A 23,592-nucleotide genomic window follows, 5' to 3' on the forward strand; every position below is an offset into this window, starting at 1 on the left:
TAGAAGTAGCACAATATCAACTTGTTTTGTTTGTTTTTTCTCCTCCTTCCCTTAATCGACAAAGTAGTGGTAGGTAGAGAAAGCCAGTTTCACCCCAACAAAAAGCGCTGGCGTTTATAATCTGAGGGGGAGTGGGCTTTGTTCTCCCTGGCCTTTCTCTCTTCTCTCCTACTCACTATGGTTCAGTGATGGATCCAGGGGGGCACAGGAGGTACGTCTCTTTCTCCCCACCCCCTTTCCAAGATTGAAATACTAAATAGTATAGTCAGTCAAAAGTCAAATATAGCTATACTCTCAGGGGCGGATCCAGGAGTTGGCAAGGGGAGGGGCACAAACAGGCTAAGTTGTAAATGGTTGGAGAGCCAGTTCAGTGCTGCATTTTTGAAGCAACAAATAATCACCTCTTAGTAGTGTCTTACTGTTGATTTTTGCCTTTTTTACCTTTTCAGATGGTTGTAAAGTCTTAAAGGCTGTTTAGGCTCTGAATTTCTTAAACAAATGCAACACGATAATTATTTTAGAGGCGCTTAGTACGTATGAAGGTGCCGGGTGACAATTTCACAGCTAGTTTGACTTTGGTTTGCTTTGGTTTCAGGTGAATTTGTAATAAATGCTAGTAGAATGTGCATATTTTCATGAGTTTCTTGGCCTGATAAAGTTTAGTAGCTATTTTATTCAGATGTATGACTGGCTCCTCCACAAGGTGAAGAATTTTTTTTGGGGGGGAGGGGGCATTTGCCCCAAATGCTCCATCCTGGATCCGCCATTGACTCTAATAGAACATGCAGTCACCATATCACATGTAACACTATTGAGAATGCTCAGTGACTCGTATATAGCAGCACTATCCCACATGCATGGGCACATTGATGAAATGTACATGGTCCATGCTAGTTGCAGTTAGCTGAACCTATAATGACCCTATAGTGGCGGCTATACTACTTCAATGTAGTCCACCTAGAAAGCTTTGTACATAAAACCACTCTACATCAATTTATTTGTCCTAAAATAGTTTTAGTTTCTGGGGGCTGCACCCTCAGACCTAGGGCTGAGGTAATTATGCTCATGATTCTTTGCATTATTCTATTCAGAATTTTCTGGAAAAAGCTTGCATTATGCTCCGAAACTTATGCATTAGCTATTCCAGTAACTGAATTGAAATAGAAATGTAGAATTGACTGACTGTTTATATATTTAAAATTATTTGGTTAATCATTGCACATAAAAAAGATATTTGATTGTTCTAATATAGTATGTAAAGCATAGGATTGATTGCTATAATATTTGGCAGTGGTTACTGAATCGAAAGTTGGTTCAATAAGCCGGACTCGCTTTTGAGCCGACAGTAAAACTACGTATACCTTATAAATGCTACTCACGTAGCTAGTAGTCTCACTATATACACTATAATACAGTAAGAAGAACGTAACCTAAAGGTGAAGAAGAAACCAAAGCTGAACCCGAGCCTAACCCTAACACTAATGCTACTTTTAGCATCTCCTAAATTTGAATGCTCGGGGAAACTACTAGACACGTCCCCTAAAGTTGAATGCTCGGGGAAACTACTAGTAGGGACCCGCCGATTATGCTGGCATAATTATGAGCATGATAGGTGCCTGAAAGCATTGAGCATAATTCTAGCATAATAGGTAGAATATTTTGTAATAGTATGAATTCTTGCTTATAAAAATAGCTATCACAGAAAGATAGATATACTCTAATAGAACAGTCAGTAACTCTAATAGAACAATCACATAGCTGACTGTTCTATTAGAGTATATCGATCTTTTCTGTGATATGCGTTTTAACAAGTAAGTTTGTGCTTCAGCCACTATAATTTATTCATAAACTGGAAATTATTAGCAGAACATGAGAACTGAGGCATAACTAATTGGGCATAATTTGAGCATATTAGGTAAGTATTGAGCATAAATTTAAGCATAATAGGTAAATTTTTGAGCAGTGCAGCATAGCATAATAGGTAAAATTATGAGCATAATCGGCGGGTCCCTAACTACTAGACACGAAAATAAAAAACCATTCGGTTCAGTAACAATTCCAAGAAAAGGCCGGTTGTCCATTTGCAGTCACATGCCCACTTTATGTTAAAGCTGTTGATATAGATAGAGGTAACTATTCCTCGATAAGTGACACAGTACCAATTGCTATCAATACATGTTTTAATCTAGATGTGCTAATGGAGATATTCATGTCAATGGCATACAACATTCCACATTAACAGAAAAGAAGGAAAGACATGCATACAGTTGCAATAGTTGTGCAAGCAACACAATAAACACTGCATGGTGTCACATCTGTGGCTTTATACTGGGGAATGAAGGGAGCCACAGCACTGTAAGATGACATCACTACAAAATAATAATGGTGAGGAGTCAGTGGGTTTGAGCTTAGTAAGATGTTTAGGATTCCAGCTGTTTGGCTGTTCAGCACGTGCTTAGACTTCACACTACTAGAAGATCAAGTCACTAGCTGAGATGTTTTCTGCATTCAGCAAATTTAGTGCCAAGATTCTGACTTCATGTATTTACAAGCTATATAGTCTTCTCATGTGGGATAACAATTCCAATACTTCAGTACCAATATGACCTACTCAGTGCACATGTTTACTGCAATTCCATCTTCTGCATTGCTTCAATCCACAACAAACGTTTGTGAAACCTTGCAGTAGATGGTATTTATGTTCATCATTCAGGCAAAGCTGCATGACTGAGGTGACAAGTAGCTCTTTGGGGTTTAATTGTGGAGCATGTGTGTGAAGATTGGATGGAGCTGCTTTTCCCCTGACTAAATACTTTTTATAAATTTCATAGCAATGTGCAGTATGATCATCTGATACTATAGCCATATAGTGGATCCTTGTCATCATCTCATCAGTGGTTTCTGTGCCATCAGATGCCATCTAACTTATTCTTGTGAGTCTGACCACATACTTGATGCTGATAGATTTTCACCATTAGAATTTTTCAAATTTAACAATGCCGCTCAGTTATATTATGTGTTGGTACAAACTGATGAGGAGAAATCCAGTAAGAATTTCTTATACTCAATGCTTGTACTTGAATGTCCTGATCCTTACTGCTCAATATAGTGGCTAATTATAATACAGATCCTGAAATACTTTACTATGTTAGTGCTATGTTACTGCCCTGGTCTGTGTGACTTATAAAGATGCATAAAATAACACCTGATGACATGCAGCCGCAGCAAAAGTGTACTGAATAATATCAGGTAAGCTGGCCATAGTAGTTGCAAGTCACAGCTTGTTACCATTATTGCTATAGCATAGGACATCATTAGTAAACTTCACATTTACAAGAATTCTGATATGACATAAAGTACGAATCCGACTTTGTTACAGCAGCCTAACAACAAAACTAGTTTATATATGGAGGTTTATGATGTTCTGCACTATAAACTTGTCAGTGGCCACAAACATTTGGCTATTATGATAGTACTCTGAACTTGGGACTGTTGCAGATAGTTAATTTATAAAATTGTAAACTCGTATGTTAATGTATAGCATGAAACAATTATTGATGAATGCATAATATGTGATTCAGGTACTGATACTGACATACACACTATTAACACACTCATACCAAAACTACGTACATTTTACCTCAAATTTGTACTGTATATCAAAATCAGTAGCTAAAAGCTATATGTATATTTCTCAGAAAAATAATGCAGCATGTTATATGACAACAATTGTAGCAAAATAAAATTGTAAATATGAATTGGTTCAAGCGGTGCATGGCTTAAAGGAGATCTGGTACTGGTAAGGGTAATTCTAGTCCCTGATTATCCATAATCTCTGTGTTCTCATCACATATCATCTCATTCTTGTTTATCTCACTATCTTCAGTAGCAACCACTGCACTGTTACTAAGCTTGCCCAGTTGTAAAGGCAAGTTCTCAATTGCTTTGACAACAAACTCTCTTAGAAGGTGCATTTCTTTTTTGTGTTGCTTGAGCTCTTCGCTAATCTCTACCAAAGGATTCTTTTTCTGCAAACAATTGTAAACTTGCAATCACCCAATGCATGTTTAACTATATGTGCATGAGGATGGAATGCAATATGGTTGCCATGTGGCATTAGCTTGCATGTTTAAGCTATTGCGAAAACAATTTGATAGTACATCATTTTACACAAAAGGACAGAAGCTTGTTTCTATATAACAAGTCAATAATATTGACGAATATCAGAATTGGCTCAATCTCATTGCGTTATGTATAATGTATTCTATACATGCCTACAGTTAGTCTTACTTGATACTCTTCCATAAGATTTGAGTTTGTTTCATTTGACTCATTAATTGCCTTCACTTTGCTATCAAAAGAACTGAATTGCAGAAAAGGTATCTTGCTGGATAAATGTCTGCGATTTCTTGTTACTACTATGAACTTTTCTGAGAAATAAAGCCGAACTGATGGTAATCTTTCCTCGAGTTCTAGAACTGAGCTAATCTGACATAAAAAGTAAAACTGAACTATGTAAATGGAATGTAGTGGGGGGTTACCTGCAGTGCAAGTTTTGTGAGGTTTGCTTTTTGCAGCTCTTCTCTGGTATCACCAACAGCCAAACCAACCTGTGGATGAAGCACATCACTTTACATAACTTAGTATCACCATAACTCACCAGTAGGTTGTTGAACAGTACTGGCATTATAATGACAAACACAATCCAGAAGTAGTATACAAAGGGATAAAACACATCTCGATCAATGAAGTTGTCAACAAACTCAAGTTCCCCAGTTGTCATTGCCATGGATTTAAGAAACGTGGTGAAAATTGTTTCAAATGGATCATGTTCACCCTGTGTAGTGAAAACTGGCCATAAAGAACAACACCTTTACTGCAGAGGCAGAGGTGAAAAGTTGTGGGTACAAATGTGTTTTGTTGAAGTGCTTCAGCAGGTAGAAGGCATGTGCCATAGATAAGTTTTAAAAAAATAGGCTTTTGGATTCAGTTTTTTAAAAAATTTAACAAGACGTTTATACATAACACCTAACTGCTTATATGTGACTGATCTATTAGAGTACTCAATTTTTGTAGAAAAAAATGTTTGTGCGTGTGTGGGAAGGTAGTGTCAATGTTGGGCTTTTTTGGTCTTGTAATTGGGATGAGAACAATTTAAATCCCTGAGCAAGGAACAGTTGGAGGAAAAGTCTGGTGACAGCAGCAGCCACTGTATGTGTGTGTGTGTGTGTGTGTGTGTGTGTGTGTGTGCACACGCGCGCACGTGTGTATGAGGCAGCATGGCCAAGTGGCTAGTTGCCATTGTTGCATGTTGTTTCCTTGAGCAAGAAACTTGCTCCAGTCTACCTAGCTGTTTAATTGGGGATCTTGTGACAACTGGAGAAGCAGCCCACCCAGCTGTAGCATCAATGGACACCTGGTGTTAACAGGGAAAGTAAATGCCAGCTGTCCATGCCTCACACAGTGGGTGAAGGTCCAGACTACTTAGGGTGCCTACACCTTCACCTGTGAGACATGGTACAGTTTACCAGTCCTGCCCCAGCAGGTTTGCTTATGCTGACTTCTAGCACATGAGTAGTGAGAGCACAGGTGTCCCAGTGCTGGTTCACTGGGTAGGTGTGACCATCTACTAAACTTTTGCTTTGTGTGTTTGTGTGTGTGTGTGTAGAGTGGGGTGGGGTGGGGAGGGGGGGGACTATTGCCACCACTGTACTGTTGATATTAATTATGCATATGGGATATTCACATAGTAATGATGATATGTTATTATGCAGTAGCTAAAAGGATACAAATGGTATAACTTACTGGTTGATGAAGCAATAAGAACAAAGGGATCCCAAATGAAGCAATCAGAAGTACAGGAAGAACAATTACTTTCAAAAATGAACGAGTGATGCCAAATAGCATATTGATAGGGATGGCAGTAAAAGGAACACTTCTCATCAGCAAAATGAAATTAAACCATGCCAGGAATATAACAAGACTTCCAAGTTGCCATTGAGGACCACTTGGACAGAAGCAATCATGCAATTTGTTACTGATCACAAAGGTGATTGTCAATGCAGGGATAGTTAATTGCATATAATTATCCCATTCTTTCAGATAGTCCAGTCTTCTACTTAAAGCCTGCAGTCCCTCCACTATTAAATTTACAACAGAAAATAGCAACAAGATGATCGTGGATGCAAAAAGGAACTCTGTTTTTCTAGTTGATAATTCTGTAAAAAAACAACAACAACAACAACAACATGTGTTTCTGCAGTTTTCATACCATAAATGTGACCTAACTTATGTGACTAGATTTTACAAAACCAATCCAAATCGTAGCGTGTCAGACAAAATCAAACTAATACCACCACTCGAGGATGGCTTTAAGAAACATCTTTTTCTGGTAGCGTGGCAAGATCGAATGGTGGATTCTGGCCTTGTGAAGGACCTAAGAATTAGTGGTGTACTGGTGGATGGCCTGACTCGTATAGTTGGCCAAACATTTTCTGTGTTGATTTTGCTGCATATCAGTCACTAAGAAGCCAGCACAGCTCTGTATTCATGTGTCTGAACTCTACCTCTATTTTGAAGTCTATCTCTTGCCCACCTCACCATCCCTACCTTCCACCACGTGACTCTCCACCCCTTTGTGAGCACTCACACTACTTTGTTTGAACTGATCAGATTTCTAGCAGGAAACTCTACAAGAAGCTACAAATACTAGAGGTGGTCTGAAAGGTAAAAAATTTGATGCATCACTTGTGTAAATTTATGAGTGTGTGCTCACTATCCTTGTAATCTTAAAACTTTTCATCTCGACTTTTTCCACATAATATATACTTGGGTATTTCAATACAGCCACACTTCTGAAAATATCCAAGTTACATATGTACCTGATAAGCATGGCCACTGTATTACTGGTACTCACATAGGGGTGGAGGTTGGGTGGTAGAGCAGGTGCAATACGTAGCTTAAGCTCAAAATGGATGAAGGTAGTAATGGAAAACTCCAGGCCCAATTACACACACCTCTGGACCTGGTCACATGCAGCTCTGGACGTACATGCAAGATTAACAGGTTTTGCTTTGTGTGACACTCCAAGCCAGTAATTCAGTCACTTTAGTGCCTTTACAGAAGTCCAAGTAAGAGTGCAGCCATTTTGTACTGACTATTTAAATGCTTCTTTACATGCCAAAATGTTCAGTGTCCTTAGTGATAGTAAATGCATACATCGTGCATGCATGTATGAAAGATGCTCAACTAGAAGAATGCAAGTAAATGTAATAACCTAGCATATATCTACTAGCTCTGGCCATAGTGTGATTAATGAAGTGTAAGCACAGAACACACATAAAGAAACATACCAGGACAATCTTCAGTAAGATCTATGTAACAAGACAAAAAAGTAAGAACATAAACGGAATGCATGCTATTAACATAGGGCTGCAACCAATGTCAATTTTAGTATCTGGACATTTGAATGTCTTAATACCAAGCTCTTATGAATAATACAAAAGTTCTAGAATTCAGCCGTATGTTGCCACATACATACCACTTTGCTCCTAAAACACATGTAAAATTGATTATAATTGTCTTTATAGCCAGTTGAAAATAGTAGAACAGGTCACCTAAGCCATCTTCACTGCATGAGACTGTAATTTACTAGTAAAAAAAAATCTGATTGGTAAATATTTGGATGTCAAAATTCTAACAAATATCCAAACAAATTGAATAATTATTTGTTGCAGCCCTAATTACAAACATTTCATCCACTGTTAACTATATAACTAACAAGTCCATAATATAGATAATGTTCCTGTACAGAATGTTAACACTAAACAAAATCATTTCATTAGCTGTTTCTTACTTCTTCTTCTGCAAATGCTACCTCTTGGGTTAGGTAGTAACAACACATAGGAGGTAAGGAACCCCAGGAACACAGTATATAATCCAATTTGTAGCAGAAAAGATGGTAGTGTTATTCTATTCCATTTGTGATTCATCAACTCAGTTACTAGAGGATGTTGTAGTAATTCAATTCTTTCTGACTCGACCTAAGAAAAACATATGTATAAATATACATGTATAATTATTTCATTACCATTAAGGCCAAAGTGTGGTTACTCTTGTCATAGACACGGGGTTTCCAGCTGGAGCTATACTCAAATGAAGAGCTTGGTTGTTCAGACACAAACAAATCATTTTGTAATTGCTTGTTCATCACCACCAGAGGAACGTCATCCTGTCGCTGCTTTGATTTAAATGGTAGAACCTTTTCTAGCATGAATTTTCCCACTGTTCCAAGTTTTGGATCATCAAAGTCATCAATGAACTCATAGTTGTATGTTATGTGTGTAACTCCACTGGCTCCTTCATTAACCACAATGCACTTGTCCATGATAACTTTGGCCAAATCTATGTTAGCAAGTACAAGTAAAAGTTAGTTGAATTAGGGATCAAAGAAATAAAATGTAGTGAAACAAGGGAGGTTGCCTACACCGATATACTAGTGAACATAGCGACCTCCCTTGTTTCACTACTTCTTCATTTCTTTGATCCCTAATCGAACTTAAAATTCCTAATTTTACGTGTACTTGTTAGTTTTACTTTTACGTTACATTATTATGACTAGTGAACCTGCACATACCTGCATTAGAAGAAAGAGTGGTGCCAGGATTATTGTTTAGTCTGAGCATGCACCCCAACTATCATTATTGAAATAGTGAAGTGGCCATTTCGCTTCGTTTTCAGCTGTGTTCAGGCTATTATACAGCATTACAAACAAAGAACACTACAAGAAGGACCTCTGCGATCAATCCATTCACAACGGAAAACCTACCAATACAAACATATTGGGAAGCCATCATGCAGCTATACTGTGAATTGACACCCTGCACTGTCAGAAAGATAAGTGGAACACAAAGGAGGACACAGGTAACATGCATTCTATGTACTACGGTATGTGAAAAGGCACCTCAGGCTGAAGCAATTTCAAACAATGAAAAAATCAAGCCTATAACCGTAGCCGTTATTGAGTTATGCTTGTCTGAAGGCATCAGTCAGTCAGTCAGTTAGGCAGGCAGTCGTTAGGCAGTTGGTTGAATATTCATATTGGAAATGTTTCAGGTCATACTGAAAGCACTTTTTGGCTTGGTTATACCTAACCAATACTGTCAAGGCATCATTAAGATATTGTGAGGCTGGTTATATGGTGATATTTTTGGCCAGAAAATCCCAAACCTTCATAACCCCTACTATACAGTACTATATATTGTATTGTATGATATACCACACAGAGTTATATCAACACTTATTACAAGCTATTTTTGGTTATATGGCAAAACACACAAGGAAGCTGTTAAGTATATATACGCATGGTCCTTGGTTCTGGTTCTATGATGCAAGCATGCAGGCTCCAGGGGTGGATTTAATGGTGGCTCAAAGGGGGGGGGGGGGGGGGGGGGTCTTGACCCCTTCACCCCTTATTTCTGAAATTTCTTTAGTTGAGCTGTAAACAGTATGAAAACTTTATCCAGTGGTGTTTTATCACCATATTTGTGACATACAGTTGTGGAATACATTACTTAGCATGGGTGACTCTATCATTGATGTCATAGCTACAGTGGCAAGCCCATGTGCTAACTAAAACCCACAATCAAATAGTAAAATTATGATGTACGAACATTACTGTTCTATAGTCAGTATGCATTCACCTGAGCTCCCGCCAAATATAGTAATATCAAAGAGGTGAACATGTGTTCACTCCCAATGGTTTTGTACTGGAACAAGCATGTTTTCATGTTGTAAACATGTTTGCATGCCTGAATCATCCATACTAAATGTATGGGATATTTTTAAAGCCTCATAACTCACTTGTTCTTGCCAGAATCAAAGCCCTTTTTTGATTAGCAGTTCCAGTGCTTAATGGGCTTCACGTACAGCACTACTAAATGTTTGGGCAGCTGGCCCATGTAACAAGGGTTATTAACAAGAAACGAGGGCTCAGGTGAACATGAACAGACTATAATAGAATGCTCACATATTAAAGTATCACAATGTTTCAGTTACATAAAAGTGAGGAATACTATGTTTCACTCCCATCACTAAATCCATCACATTGGAGGTACTACTAATATTTTCTACTGAAGAACCTAAATCCTTGCATATATCAGACATGAACAAGCAGCTAGCTGTTGATTTTAACAGATACTGTCTTTAAAGTCTTACACATATATTGACACCCTTCCCCTCCTTTTTCAAAGGTCTCGGTCCACCCCTGTGGCTTAATCAATGTTTAGAACCATGTACATTTGAAATATGTGCAGACAGATATATTTAGAATAATTATGTATGGATGCTTGTATATCTTCTTAGTATACCAGAAACACAATATTCATACCTGGCATATGCATAATAAGCAGTCTCATTGGAGTGATGTTATCCTTAGTGCACATTCTCATGGCTTTGTCCCAGTGATCACTAGTGATAATTTCTAGAGCAATCTCCCTAACGAGTTATGTTACATAATAGTGTTGATGATGTAGTTGTACACTTACTTGTAGCCTTTTACAATGACTTCAGCCAATGCATTATGACCTGCGTCATTGGTCAGTGTTACATCAATTCTGGGATAGTCTAATAACACCTTCACAACTTTAATGTGACCTTGTTGTGTAGCCAACAACAGAGGAGAAACCTATAGATAAAAACAGTGGTGAGACATAATAGTGGGCAGCATACAAATACAATTATCTAATCCAAAACAGCCAAACTGTGAAAAAGGGGTGCAGTCTTGCAGGGCTGTAGCCAGACTTTTATCTGGGTAGGTTGTTTTTGTGTGGTGTGATGCAGGATTACATCAAGGTGTGCAAAACATGCTGAAGCTAGGGGGTCTGGGGGAATGCCCTCATACTAAAAGGTTTGCTTTGGTGACATTTCAGTCAATAAAACAATACATTTTTTAGGAAGCAAATGCAAGCTCAAGACTAGCTGTATGGATTACACCTGGCAAAAATAACTACCTGTACTGCTACTGTAATTATGCCATCTGTGTCTAAATGTATTGGAATGTCACAGTGATGTCACGGGAATATGGATGGGAAAGCTTCTCAGCAGGGGGCTGCCAGGGGCAGTGGAGCAGGCCAAAGAGCGCCTTGACAATTAAATTTACACATTGCATGGGGTTGAAAGAAGAAGAAGAAGAAATGGAAGTAATTCATGGGGTCTGCAGGAAAGTTTTCATGCTCTCAGTGTATTTGTTAATAAATTAACTAGCTTTTAAAGAAATGTAAAATAACTGTTCTATTAGAGTGATTGTTCTATTAGAGTGGTTGACTGCTCTATTAGAGTATCTTGATTTTACCTTGTAAGCATTGAATAAGTGACTTGGAGCACTTAATGTTGCAATTTAATTGAAACTGTAGCTAACAGACTTTTGCTGCTTAAAAAATGGACTTTTATACTGACCCTTTTCTTGACCTGTTTACCGAAATTGTGGACCTTTTCTTCAAGAGAGTGCATGGTTCTTCAGAACTCCCTGAACCTGCTTGCTTACAGGCCTGAGCCTTGCTAGTATGAAAAAAATCAAAGGTGGTGACCAAGAAATAGTTGCAATGACATTAGCTATATAATTATGTGTAATGTGATTGACATTATAATTAATTCTGATTGGCTGGCCATTTTTTCTACAATGACTATCAATATTAAAAAAAAAATCAGAATTAATTGGGAATGCAGCAAGACTGGATGTAGAACATGAATATTAGTATTAGCATTCATTCTTGGCCACTCCAGATATCAACTCCTTCAGTTGCCGGTTACTTTTACTTTCATGGACACTCCTTTTTTACAGCCAAGGTGTTTTTGCATAGAGGATATAGATTGCGCACAAACAATAATTTACAGTTACCTTCAAATCAGCATAACTTCCATTACAAGACACATCTCGACCAAGTAAGCAGCTCACAATGTGATCATGACCATGGTAGGCAGCACATGACAATGGTGTGCCTAACTTTCCATTGCTACATGAAGTGAGAGAGGAACTAATAACCAAAAGTGCCTAGCACACATTAATAAACATACATACACACAAACATTGCTAAAACTGATTTGAAGTGAGGTATTTTAAAGCACAACATATTTTTTTCTTTACAAATTATACTAGCCATTACAGGCATAGCCATGGTCTCAGGTATAATAATGTGACTGGGTCACTGAACTATGTATGTACTGCAGTCTAGACACAAAAATATAGAAAAAATCCTCCATAGCATAGAAAAAGATGTTAGCCCCAACAGGTCTGGCTCTATATAGCGCAACTTCAATCCTTCTAGGGACCACCTGATCTTCAGATGATTAAAAAGTCCATAACTCTGAAGTTGTGAACAACATCAACTTAAAACAGCACTTCTTGAATTTTGACTAATGTATTAGAACACTCACTATTCTAATACAAAAACCATTATCTGAGTTTGGTTAATTGAAACTTTTGAATTCAGACAACTGTGGCTCCACTGTACATTTTTACCTCTATAAAAGGTTCAAATCTGCATGCAATAAACAAGTTTTCTGGACAAACTTATTTCCATTTGACACAAATTCTGTCTGTCCAAACAACAACAATATTATTCACTGTCAAAGGCATAGGTCTAATTGGCAGCCATAGCCCCTTTTAACTACGTCAATTCAGTTATACCATCACCAAAGACTGTGAAAACTCTGTATGATGTATGTATCTACTACTGATAACTGCAATTCTATACTCTACGAAGTATATACACTAAATAGTAAGCATGCATATGATAACCTGATACCTGAGTTCTGGTGATATTAATCCACTCTGTAGGAGGAACTGAACAGTATTGAGTTGTCCATGGATGCAGGCAATGTGTAGAATATTGTTATTGTCTTTATCCACTTTAGTGACATCAGCACCACCATCTAGTAGTTCTTTAAGACACCTACAAGTACAAATGGATATATACTGTTGTAACCACATTAGTATATCCTTACTGGAGATTGCCATACTGTGCTGCTATATGTAATGGAGTATGGTGATCTTTATTTTTAGAGTACACCAGTCCTTCAGTTACAGAGCTACTTAGTAAGACCTGTGTAAGATAAACAATGATTATCTAGAAGACATCATTAAACCAATTATCATACATGTATGGTCCTCAAAGAACCTGACTTTGCTGCAACATGTAGAAATGTGTTTTCCTCATCATCCACAAATTGGGTAGCAGCTTCCTGACCTCTCTCAATAAGGGCCTAACAGAATAGTAAATGTCCTGAATAGTAAGTAGTGTGTAATAATTATAATACCTTCACCAATGAGGTGTACTCTTTTTCAATTGCCCATTCAATAATGGACTTGTCATTTGTAGCTTCAGCGTGAATGTCAAGTCCCAGGTCAAGCATAACAGAAATGATTTCAGCTTTTCCAGCTTGGATTGCCAACATAAGAGGAATCATTTCATTATTATCTCTTGCAGTAATGTCAGCTCCACTGTAGAGAGTACACAAATGTATCACATTAATAGTGGAATAACAATAGAATCCATTACATAGACACTCAAAAATGAGGACATCTCCATAACACATGTACAGATGTATAGAGTTCTCAGAAAATCAACTATAAGGACCTCGATTGTCCATGTTATACAGGTTTCACACTGAATTTCATTAGAAGCTTTTCAATTGTTATTTAAAGCACAGAAAATTATTAATATGTTTATGCCATTGCTAATTACACTAATAAAATTAGCTGAAAACTTATATATCTTATACAGCTGGTGTGTTATTCATGCATAGGCATGCGTCTATTATGCCGGCATAATTTCGGGAATAATAGGTACTGAAAAGCATTGGGGAATATTCCGGAATAATCGGATGAATTCTAAGAATAATTGGTACAAAATTATAAGATTTTGTTGTGGTGTAGTATAAAAATCTTTTAGATTTACTACCAAAACAGTGCAACCATAAAAACGGTGAAAACGATCGAGATACTCTAATAGAGCAGTCACTTACACTCTAATAGAGCAGTCAACTTCGAGTCCATAATTCTAATAGAGCAGTCACTTGCTTAAAAACCCTACAAAAATACTAATTTGGCACACATATTTGGGAATAATTTGAGAATAATAGGTAGACTCAGGAATAAATTTGAGCATAACAGGTGAATAAAAAAGAAGTGCCAGAAAGAATAATAGGAAGATTTTGGAGCATAATAGACTTATGCTTTACAATTTGAACAGAGTGTAGGCTTTGAGAGCATTGTTAAACTTTACCTTCTAATAAAGACAAGTAAACTCTCTTTGTGTCCCATCATTGCAGCAATGTGTAAAGGAGTTTGACGATAAATGTTTCGAGAACTTAAAAGGGAAGGTGCCCTTTTAACAATAAGCATGGTTGATTCTGCATTATCAGTAGGACCAAACATATGGAGTAGTGTCTCACTCATTTCATTTGTACTCTGCAAGTCCACATCATGTGAAATCAAGAAGTTGATAATGGCAGTACTGTTGTTGGGAGACTTCTTTGCAATCATTAATGGAATATTACCTGCTCTATCAGCCTGAGTCAATAGGACATCTCTACTCTGTGGTCGTTCTTTGAAGATCAGCTCAACAATGTTGGTATTTCCTCGGTAACATGCAATATGTAATGGAGTTGATCCACCAGTGTCCTTAAGGTGAACATCAGCACCATGATGTAACAGGACTAGTGCAATTTCATCATTGCCAGTAGCTGCAACCATGTGTAGTGGTGTCTTTCCCTGGTGATCTCCAGTGTTGACATCTAATTCTCTCCTCTTCACCAATTCTTCAACCAGCTCAACATTCTGCAGTTTTGTTGCAAGAACAATTGGTGATTCATTGGCCTTGTTTGTGTAGTGTACTTTGCATCCTTGAGCAATCAAAAATCTGACAACTTCCATTTTGTTTTCATTCAAAACCTTTTCATCTTCTTCCTCATAACTTGGAGGAAATGAATCAAGAAATTTTATTGCAAGAAGCAATGGAGTATCCCTGGCCTCATTGTTGGTGGTACGTTCAATATCTACATGGATTATAATCATTTGCAATACTTTTACACAACAGTAATGGAGCCATAAAGTAAGTACAGTGAAACCTAACTTAGTGGCCACCTCAGTAATGAGGCCCCCTCATTATAGTGGCCAGGTCCAGCAAGTCCAAACATATTTTCCATTATGTTACATTTATTTAATTTTCGTTAATAGGGCCACCTCATTATAAAGGCCAGTGGCCACATACCACTGGACCAAACTGGTAAAACTAATACAATGTTCCCTCAGTAAAATGGCCAGCTGAGCAGGCAGTCAAGGTATCACTGCGCAAAAGTTGCTGCTCTTAAGTGCACATTGTAACTACTGAAAGCGGTACCCATTATTCTGGCAGTATACTTCATGCTTTTCCAGCCATTATGTCTCAAGTATTGCTGGAATAATTGGTACATCGTATGCTCCTACCTTTCTCTGTGATAAACTCTACATAGTGTGTTTAGTTAGATCAATTGTATACTGATGTTACAGTTGCTGGTTTGTTGAAAACCTCAATAATAAGGTCATTTTGTTTTATGGCTGCATCAATAAGGTTTTCGGTAATAGGGCCACCTCAGTAATAGGGCCACTTATCATGGGTCCCATAGGTGGCCCTATTAACGAGGTTTCACTGTATAGTGCATTTCCATGATATGCAGATTCTCTCTCAATTACCAACAAATTCCCAGTAACTAAGTTTATGTTTTGTGCATGCAACCTGTATGACTATATACAATTAATATATAACCAAGTACTTAGAATAAACAGACCATCAGCACTTGTGCTGTAAAGCCTCAATAAATAAATAAATAATAAGAGATGTGGTTATGATTATGTAAAATAATGAAATACTTCATGTGAAACTCAAAGTCCTAATAACATGGGAATATGCATGATCTTGATGGACAAATGCACAATAATCTTTTCATGCTGTGGTTGAAGAACTGCACTATTTCTATTGAATTGCTTGACATGTGCCCCAGGAGTCCTATTTTGTTGCTAAACTCCGGAGGTGATGGATTGGAAGCATTTGTCCATCACTTGTGAAAGAAAGCATAGAACAGGTTATTGTATATCAGCTTGAACTTGTGCTAGTGCCCAGTCTGTAAGAAGGAACAATACTCTTAATATACCAACTTGCAGAAGGAGATAACATTGCAGTCACCTTCAAATCTATTATCATATGCTCCATTCTTTAATGAAATGCTTTATGCACATACTTTATTATGACTGTTATGTAACAGCATAACTTGTGCATGCATATACTGCACAACTTGCAATGAAAGATGCTGGCTGTGACACAATACTGTGTCTACGAGTCCTGGTTAAGTTTAGTGTACTTAAACAGCAGCTGTAGTGTATACAAGTAATGATAGCAAAGTTATTGAGAAGGCATTTTTATACTTCATTGTATGAACAAGCTGCATATATGTAAAAATACAGAAACATCATTTTCTATATATATAACGCACCTGCTCCTAGCTCAATCAAGGCTTCAATACTGTTCATCCTCTTGTACATGACTGCATAGTGTAACATGGTATAGCCAAGTAAATTGTGCATGTTGATCAGAGTATCATGAGGTATTTGAACTTTGCCAAATTTCAAAATCAAATCTTGCAGTGTCTCTAAGTCTCCATCAGCAGCAGCCTATAATAATGTGTGATATATGTCATTTATAACAGTGTGTGTGGTTTATCAGTTTACACTGAAGGAATATAAAAATAATGAAGATACTAGAGGCATGATCTTATGAAACTTCATAACTACAGTGCATTTATTTGAGGTTGTTTTATACAGTAGTCCACTATAGTATGTATGTGATAAGCTGGATCCTCAAAAACATTTGATAACTTATTGTGTAATCTTGAAATTTGGCTCATTTGTAACACTGCTTGTCCTGCTAAATTTTTTTTGTTACACAACATTTATGGTCAATCAAAATTTCCACCATACATTTCCTGCGGGGAAGCTATGAAAGTGTAGCATCCATTACAACCCTTTCCTGAACTTTTAGCATAGTCAAACCACACATGTTTGTTGTTGACAACTTTACTGTCACCACTAATCATCTGGTTGGCTGAAATGTCAATTTTCTTGAGAAAAATCCACTTTCCATTTTTAGCTGTTTTTCAGGATCCAGCTCAACTTGCTATATTTAAAATAACTATACATTATTTTTATATGGTACCCCTCCCCACCCTCTGTATTATATCACATGTACATCTCCATGCTTGTGTGCTGTTTGAATAAATGGTGTACATGTGCACTCTATATACAACTATATACACACAGCATTTCATACAGATAAATCAGTAAGAGATGCATCCTGCTATATATATATATCGCTTAAATTATCCAACTCTTGTTGCTATGTGATTAAGAACAGCAGATATTTCAGAATTGAGGCACAACATGATAGTCAGCAATCGATAAAAGATAGATCTGTAACCCTAGGAATATTTAAGTTTGCAGTCTTAAATGGCTTATATATATATATATATTTTGCCGAGGGTACCTTCATTATTCCAAGTATTACTGTAATCTGCACACACACATGTACGCACATGCATGTACATGCATACATGTATGCACACATACACCATGTGTATGTACGCGTGTATGAGTGTATGCATGTGCGTGTGTATGTATATTACAGCAATACTTGGAATAATGAAAGCCGGTTCAACACCTCCTCAGTGACCCCTAGGCAATGACTATTAGCTGGCTAAACTGACAATGATCATGAGGTTGGATTACTGTGTGCTGCCGTTTGATGGTATGACTTGGCAAACACCAACCTGGTGCCTCTGCAGAGGTTTTGCAAGCCTCCTAGGCACTAAAATCTAAATCTACACTTAAGACAGACATAGCTTGGTGGGCTTGTCACAATGTCAGGCTGCTGGAACTCCAATGGGTCTTTCATGTGGTTGTGTCATTACAATTACCAGTAAGCCAGACATGCACTGATGGCATGAAAGTCTACCTTTGCTGTTGTCTATCCCTTTCTATTTGAAAGGTCATGTAACCCATGCCTTTAAGCGAATCAGATTAAGCCATGTGCCGTGAGATCAAGAATACTGATGTGCCACATCAACAAGAACGACATGTACCTAGTTCTGTGATCTCTTCTCCAAATGGAAATATTGCTGTAGTGGAGTTGCTATCATGTATAGAGCTCAAGCTGGAGTGAAATTGTCCTAGCAATTTCCAAGATGCTCACTACCAAATAGTTTGCTTTTCTTTATCGTCTTTTAAACACACTTTACTATAGCTATTGCTATGAAACATGAAAGTAGCTGAATAATCAAGCAACCAACACCAAGTTTGGAGTATATATCTATCAAAAAGCCTTCTCACAGGTCCCTATAGTGGGATAACATTCACAGAATAGTAATGATTCTGATTGATACTTTGTAATAGTAAACAAGGAGGAGTTGAGATTTCAATTATGTCATCGTAATTCCACCTTTGATGTGGTTTACACTTCTGAGCTGATCACAATTGCAAATTGCTACTCTGTAGCCGAAAATTACTAACTACCTGCTTTACCACAGGTATTAGTAAGTATCTTCCGTCTGGTAGCATTTTTTAAAATTTAAAGTTTTCTACACACTGCAAGTCAAGACAAGACTTCAGAATGATGTAAAAAATGAAAACAAGCCTTTAGGGCAAAAGAATTCAATATGATGACCATCCCAAGACAGCCAACTGATGAAAAAAATTGGACTTCATAAGGCCCCAGTTTAATGAGTTGTGAAATCAAAGGTGGCAGCCCAGAAATAGCCAATTCTTGGCTGTCACCTTGATGTCACAACCTCTTGAAGGCCTCAGCTTTTTGAAGGCTGCACTCTTTTTAGTGGGCTGTGCCAGTGACTTTTAATAGGTAACAAGATACTGATCACCTTTCTGTTTATATCCATTGTGATTCTATATAGTAAACAATACTATAGTAATTGAAATGTGACCATAAAGTAAACACCATGTAGTAACAATTACATTTCTATATAGTGATGAATGACTTGCAACCGGTGAAATGAGCTTGAGTATATACATGATCATGACTGAAGAAGCTGAGTAAACAAGGCAACAAAGATAAGCATATGCTTTTGCTTAAAGTGCTGCATCTTAACTGTTATTAGAACCCTAAAGACATTTTCAGTGAGACAATCAAGTGAGCCAAATGTCAAGCCTTAATGTTATTTCATTCTTATAAAATGTTTATAAGGAATTATTTCAGCGTGAATGTACTACTATAGCCATTGGACTACTAGCTAACCCAGTGGCTCACCACATAAACATCACAAGTCATTTATTACATGCTCTATTTTTAAGTACTGGTATTATCTATAGTCATCAATATGATTGCAGAACAGCTAGAATAGTGTTGGGAAAATATGTAATTCCTTAATGTCATTGATGATGACTGGTCATGATCAGTATAAGCATCACACTATAGATTTCTACTTACTGACAACTAGAGCTGTATATAAAGATACACAGTTTTTAAGTTTAACTAAAATCAGACATTTTGTTACCCTATTAGCTGATCTACAGAAAAATGTTACTTGTGCTGCAGCCTTTGACCTAATACTGAAGTATGGATAACAACTGATTACCTAACCTACAGTATAACTAATAAAGTGAAACAGAAATGGGCCAAAGAAAGGAAAAAATTCTTCCAACCCTGGGATTCCAACTGCAGGCCACCAAATGTCTAGTCAGGTGCCACACTCATTCTCCTCCAGGAGTGACAAATTTTCTTCCTTTAAACCTAAGTATATAGATACATGGTTATGAAACAGCGCAAGTGTCAAAAGAGGGAGTCACGATTATATTTGCAAATGAAACCATATAGAGCTTGAAGCTGAGAAAGGTTTCTGAGAATGACTAAAGCTGGACTAAATCTTAAGCTATATTGTTAACTGCATATTATCTGTGGTCCTAAAATGTCAACTTTTTAGTTTTATATTAGCTATGCATACATGTACAGTATTAGCAACCCCCCCCCCCCCAAAAAAAAAATGGAGTACATTGATTTGCCACAAGGAGTTGGATTTTGCATTTGATCTCCTGCTACTCCTCCCAGTTCATTGCTTTCTCAGAAGTGCATTTTAAATTTCCAGGGTTATAAATAAAATGGGGATGTCTTGCATCCAAGATGTTTGTGTGGGCAAAGAAATACAAAGAATGTCTAGTATGTGAGGTTACGGTATTTGCACTGCAACACCAATTAGCATACCATAAGGTATTCTTGTATGGTAAACTGTGTGGTAGTTGTGTTACCGTATAGAGGGAAACTCTGGCGGGGGTAAACTTTGGCGAATAACAAGCTAAATTGCATTTGGCAAAATAAACATTGGTGAATTCAAACTCAATCTATAGCTATAAAGATGAGTAATTGGCAGATTAAAACTTTGGTGAATTTGTATAGTGAATCGCCAAAGTTTCCGCCTGCCAAAGTTTCCCTCTATATGGTACTGTTTAATCTGATACTCTTGCGTAAACAGTCAGTCAGGTTTCCAAGAGAGCTTTTATAAAGGGAGCCATGTTTGCACATGAAGCAATGTAAATGAAGCCATTGACCTTGTACTTACAAAGGTTTCCAGAATGACTCAACCTTGCAAGTTGCAACTAGAAACGTTGTTAAGCAAGTCTACAATCTGTGGCCTCAAAGAGTCAAACTTTCATGGCAGATCTATTGCACACCATATTAATGAAAATTATAGTCTCATCCATCGCATTTCATGAAAGTCATGAATTGGTATATATATATATATATATAATATAGGTCAAGTAGCTATAGCTATACATAGCTCTATAGACAAGGCAAAGTTAACTCATGGCTTAGCATCACTGCCAACTAGCTATAGCAGTGGGAATTTCAAAGTTGCACCAAAATGATTATTTATATTACTTTATCACATGATCATACCTTATAATTATTATAGGCAGATGTAATGGGCTAATACCTAGATTTCACTGGAGTTTTTCTACGTATAGATTGAGATACTGCAGCCATGCACTTACATAAAACATGGAAATAAGAATGCATGCACCATAAAGCTATAGCAATCTTTATCACAAGACCGTCAGAGTAGGCGTGACCATGCAGTGAGGCCAGAGTTTTGACTAAAATTAGAAAACTTTCAAACCTGATGAAGCCAAAACTAAAACTATAGTGACTTGCATGTAGTATTTTCTTGCCCCCAGACCCTATAGACTAGCAGGACCGAGCAGGACTGAGTCCTAACCACTTTCACTTTAACTCTGACACCCTGTATCACAATGTGTACAAATATAGCCTATAACTATAGCCATATAGTGCAGTAACTTGTCAGCATCTCACAGAGAGTCGGACTTCAACTGGCTATATTAAAGTGGGACGAGAAATCAGTTATCTCTTTTTGTATAAGGGACTGAAAGGGTATAGAGTATAGTACACGTATGTAAAGTAGCATTAATTATAAATGCATACAATTCAGCATTTAATATTTGATATAGCTGAACAAAACTGAAGTATGCATCCCATATATAGTTACTGGTGAGTACTGCTATGCAGATAGTGTCTTCATGCAGCTCGCAAACTATACAATGAAAATGACCTTCCACTCTAATTTGTATCATTATCTTGATCAATATATGTATACTATCAACTTTGCCTACATGGTCTATCTATATAGCATACACCCTTGTACAGGCTCTGTCTTTTTGTGCCACCCTGTCTTTTGACAAATAAAATAATGTTCTATACCTGCATTCCATCGACCAGTATTTCGTTTTTTAGAACGTTCACATCAATTTTTGCCTCGAATGGCTGCGATTCTTGGCGAATATTTCCTTCCTCGAGTTCCCCAACATCTTCTCTCTCTTCACTTTGTGCCACTGGTTGCGAGGTCGGTCTCGGTTGTGAACTATTGATCAAGTTATTAGCAGAGCCATTGACTGAACCAGCTTGCGTCTGTGCAGGAGATGTATCCATTTTACACGTAGCCTAATAATAATTATAGCTATAGCTATACGTGTCGCCGCTTTTTATGATTTACTAGGAAGTACCATAGGCGCGCCGCTTGTCCTTAATTGCATATTAGCCATCTCAGATCTCACCATAGCTACTGAACACACTTTACATGTATGATTCAGTCGTACGAAATCGTAGTACAAAACCAGCCAACGACTGGGGCTCAGCGCATTTTAGATAGCTAGATAGCTAGCTAGCTAGCGCTTCACATAAACTTAGGCTTGTCCAGAGTGAGTGCCTATAGCTAGCTAACTGGTATAGCTATATAGCTAAAGGCACAAAACTACAAGATGGTCGACGTTCTTTGTGCTGGGGGTGGTAGATGGTCGACGAAAAAGACACCGCTCGCGAAACATATTCAGGCCATGCCGATGGGGCTAGCTATTGAATAGTAATTAGCTATACATGATTAATATTGCAATAAATTTTGTGTATTGCAAATTAAGGTTACGGTATAGTCACGGGCAATCATTCAAAATTTTGAATGCCTATCGATACTTTTTGAGAAGCCCATAAAACCAGTCTAGCAGCGTGAAAAGTTTTAAATGAAGGTGAAGCTCTTCATATTGAATGTTTTATGTATAGTGTAGTTTGAGGCAGGTGGAACATTACAATTTGTTGTAGTAACACAAGTAAGCCAGCCCGTACATCGCTCAGCTCCAGCTGTCACTACCATGTTTTTCCGCCGCCAAATACAGCAAAAGCTGTAGGCTCTATTGGCTTTTCTGGGGCATAGTGATAATGTATATTAAATTTATTAGGTCCTGTGGAAGCGTTTTTGGCGCATTTCTCCCCAGTGACTCAGATACAAGCCTTCAAAGAGCTTGTTTCACTCGAAAAAGCTACTAAAAGTTCAATAAAACGTCTATACTACCAGTAACTTAAAAAATCGCTTCCACAGGACCTAGATATTTTAGTTGTTTAACCACTTGTGTTGAAATTATAAGGATTCAGTAATCTGTTAGTCTGGTTTTTGGCGGCGCGTTTTTATAAAACATCGCTCTATTGTAGACCACACACCTAAGGACAGTCGTTGTTCTGTAGTAAAAACAAACAAGCACAATTAGTTGTATTGCTAACACAACACAGTTGTTGAAATTATTTATCCCTGCTTGGTTTAAAGCAGGTTTTGTAATTTGTTCCGCCCACGCATTTTAAATTTAAACTATTCCGTAACCTTAACAATATGGAATCGCCGCATATGTACTGCTTACCAACAGAGTTACTTTCCTCGCGACCATCAAGCAATGGAATAATCTACCAAACTCTATTATTGAAGCACAATCTTTAGAACAATTTAATAATTATATTCTTAGCTTAGATTTGTTGTAACTAACTTTTACTTTCTGAGGGTTTACCCCTCCTGGGTGTAACCAGCTGTATTATGCTGTCTTTCCAGTAAATAATCATAATCATAATCATGTAAACATACTAAAGCTTTTCACTGCAGGAGATTTGGACCAGATCATTAACTCACAGGCCACACTAGCCAAGCTCCTTGAGATTTATTCTCATC

The 23,592-nt window shown here is 37.5% G+C and overlaps 2 protein-coding genes across 2 annotated transcripts in view; both read right to left on the reverse strand.

Moving 5' to 3' along the window:
• LOC136240469 (kelch repeat and BTB domain-containing protein 8-like) overlaps positions 1 to 23,592 on the reverse strand; it is a 73,350-nt gene that overhangs the window by 16,456 nt on the left and 33,302 nt on the right. The window lies entirely within an intron of this gene.
• LOC136240636 (transient receptor potential cation channel subfamily A member 1-like) lies at positions 3,660 to 22,044 on the reverse strand. The gene is made up of 18 exons (XM_066031655.1): positions 21,810 to 22,044; positions 16,528 to 16,705; positions 14,283 to 15,054; positions 13,315 to 13,498; positions 13,156 to 13,260; positions 13,003 to 13,100; positions 12,804 to 12,950; positions 11,897 to 12,011; positions 10,545 to 10,684; positions 10,388 to 10,494; positions 8,090 to 8,403; positions 7,856 to 8,042; positions 7,353 to 7,373; positions 5,806 to 6,218; positions 4,661 to 4,837; positions 4,542 to 4,610; positions 4,291 to 4,488; positions 3,660 to 4,028 (listed from the first exon to the last, which is right to left on the reverse strand). The coding sequence occupies exons 1-18, from the start codon at positions 22,035 to 22,037 to the stop codon at positions 3,780 to 3,782; spliced, it is 3,702 nt and encodes a 1,233-aa protein (XP_065887727.1). The 5' UTR covers positions 22,038 to 22,044; the 3' UTR covers positions 3,660 to 3,779.

Source organism: Dysidea avara, chromosome 12, assembly GCF_963678975.1.
Source record: "Dysidea avara chromosome 12, odDysAvar1.4, whole genome shotgun sequence".
Classification (NCBI taxonomy): domain Eukaryota; kingdom Metazoa; phylum Porifera; class Demospongiae; order Dictyoceratida; family Dysideidae; genus Dysidea; species Dysidea avara.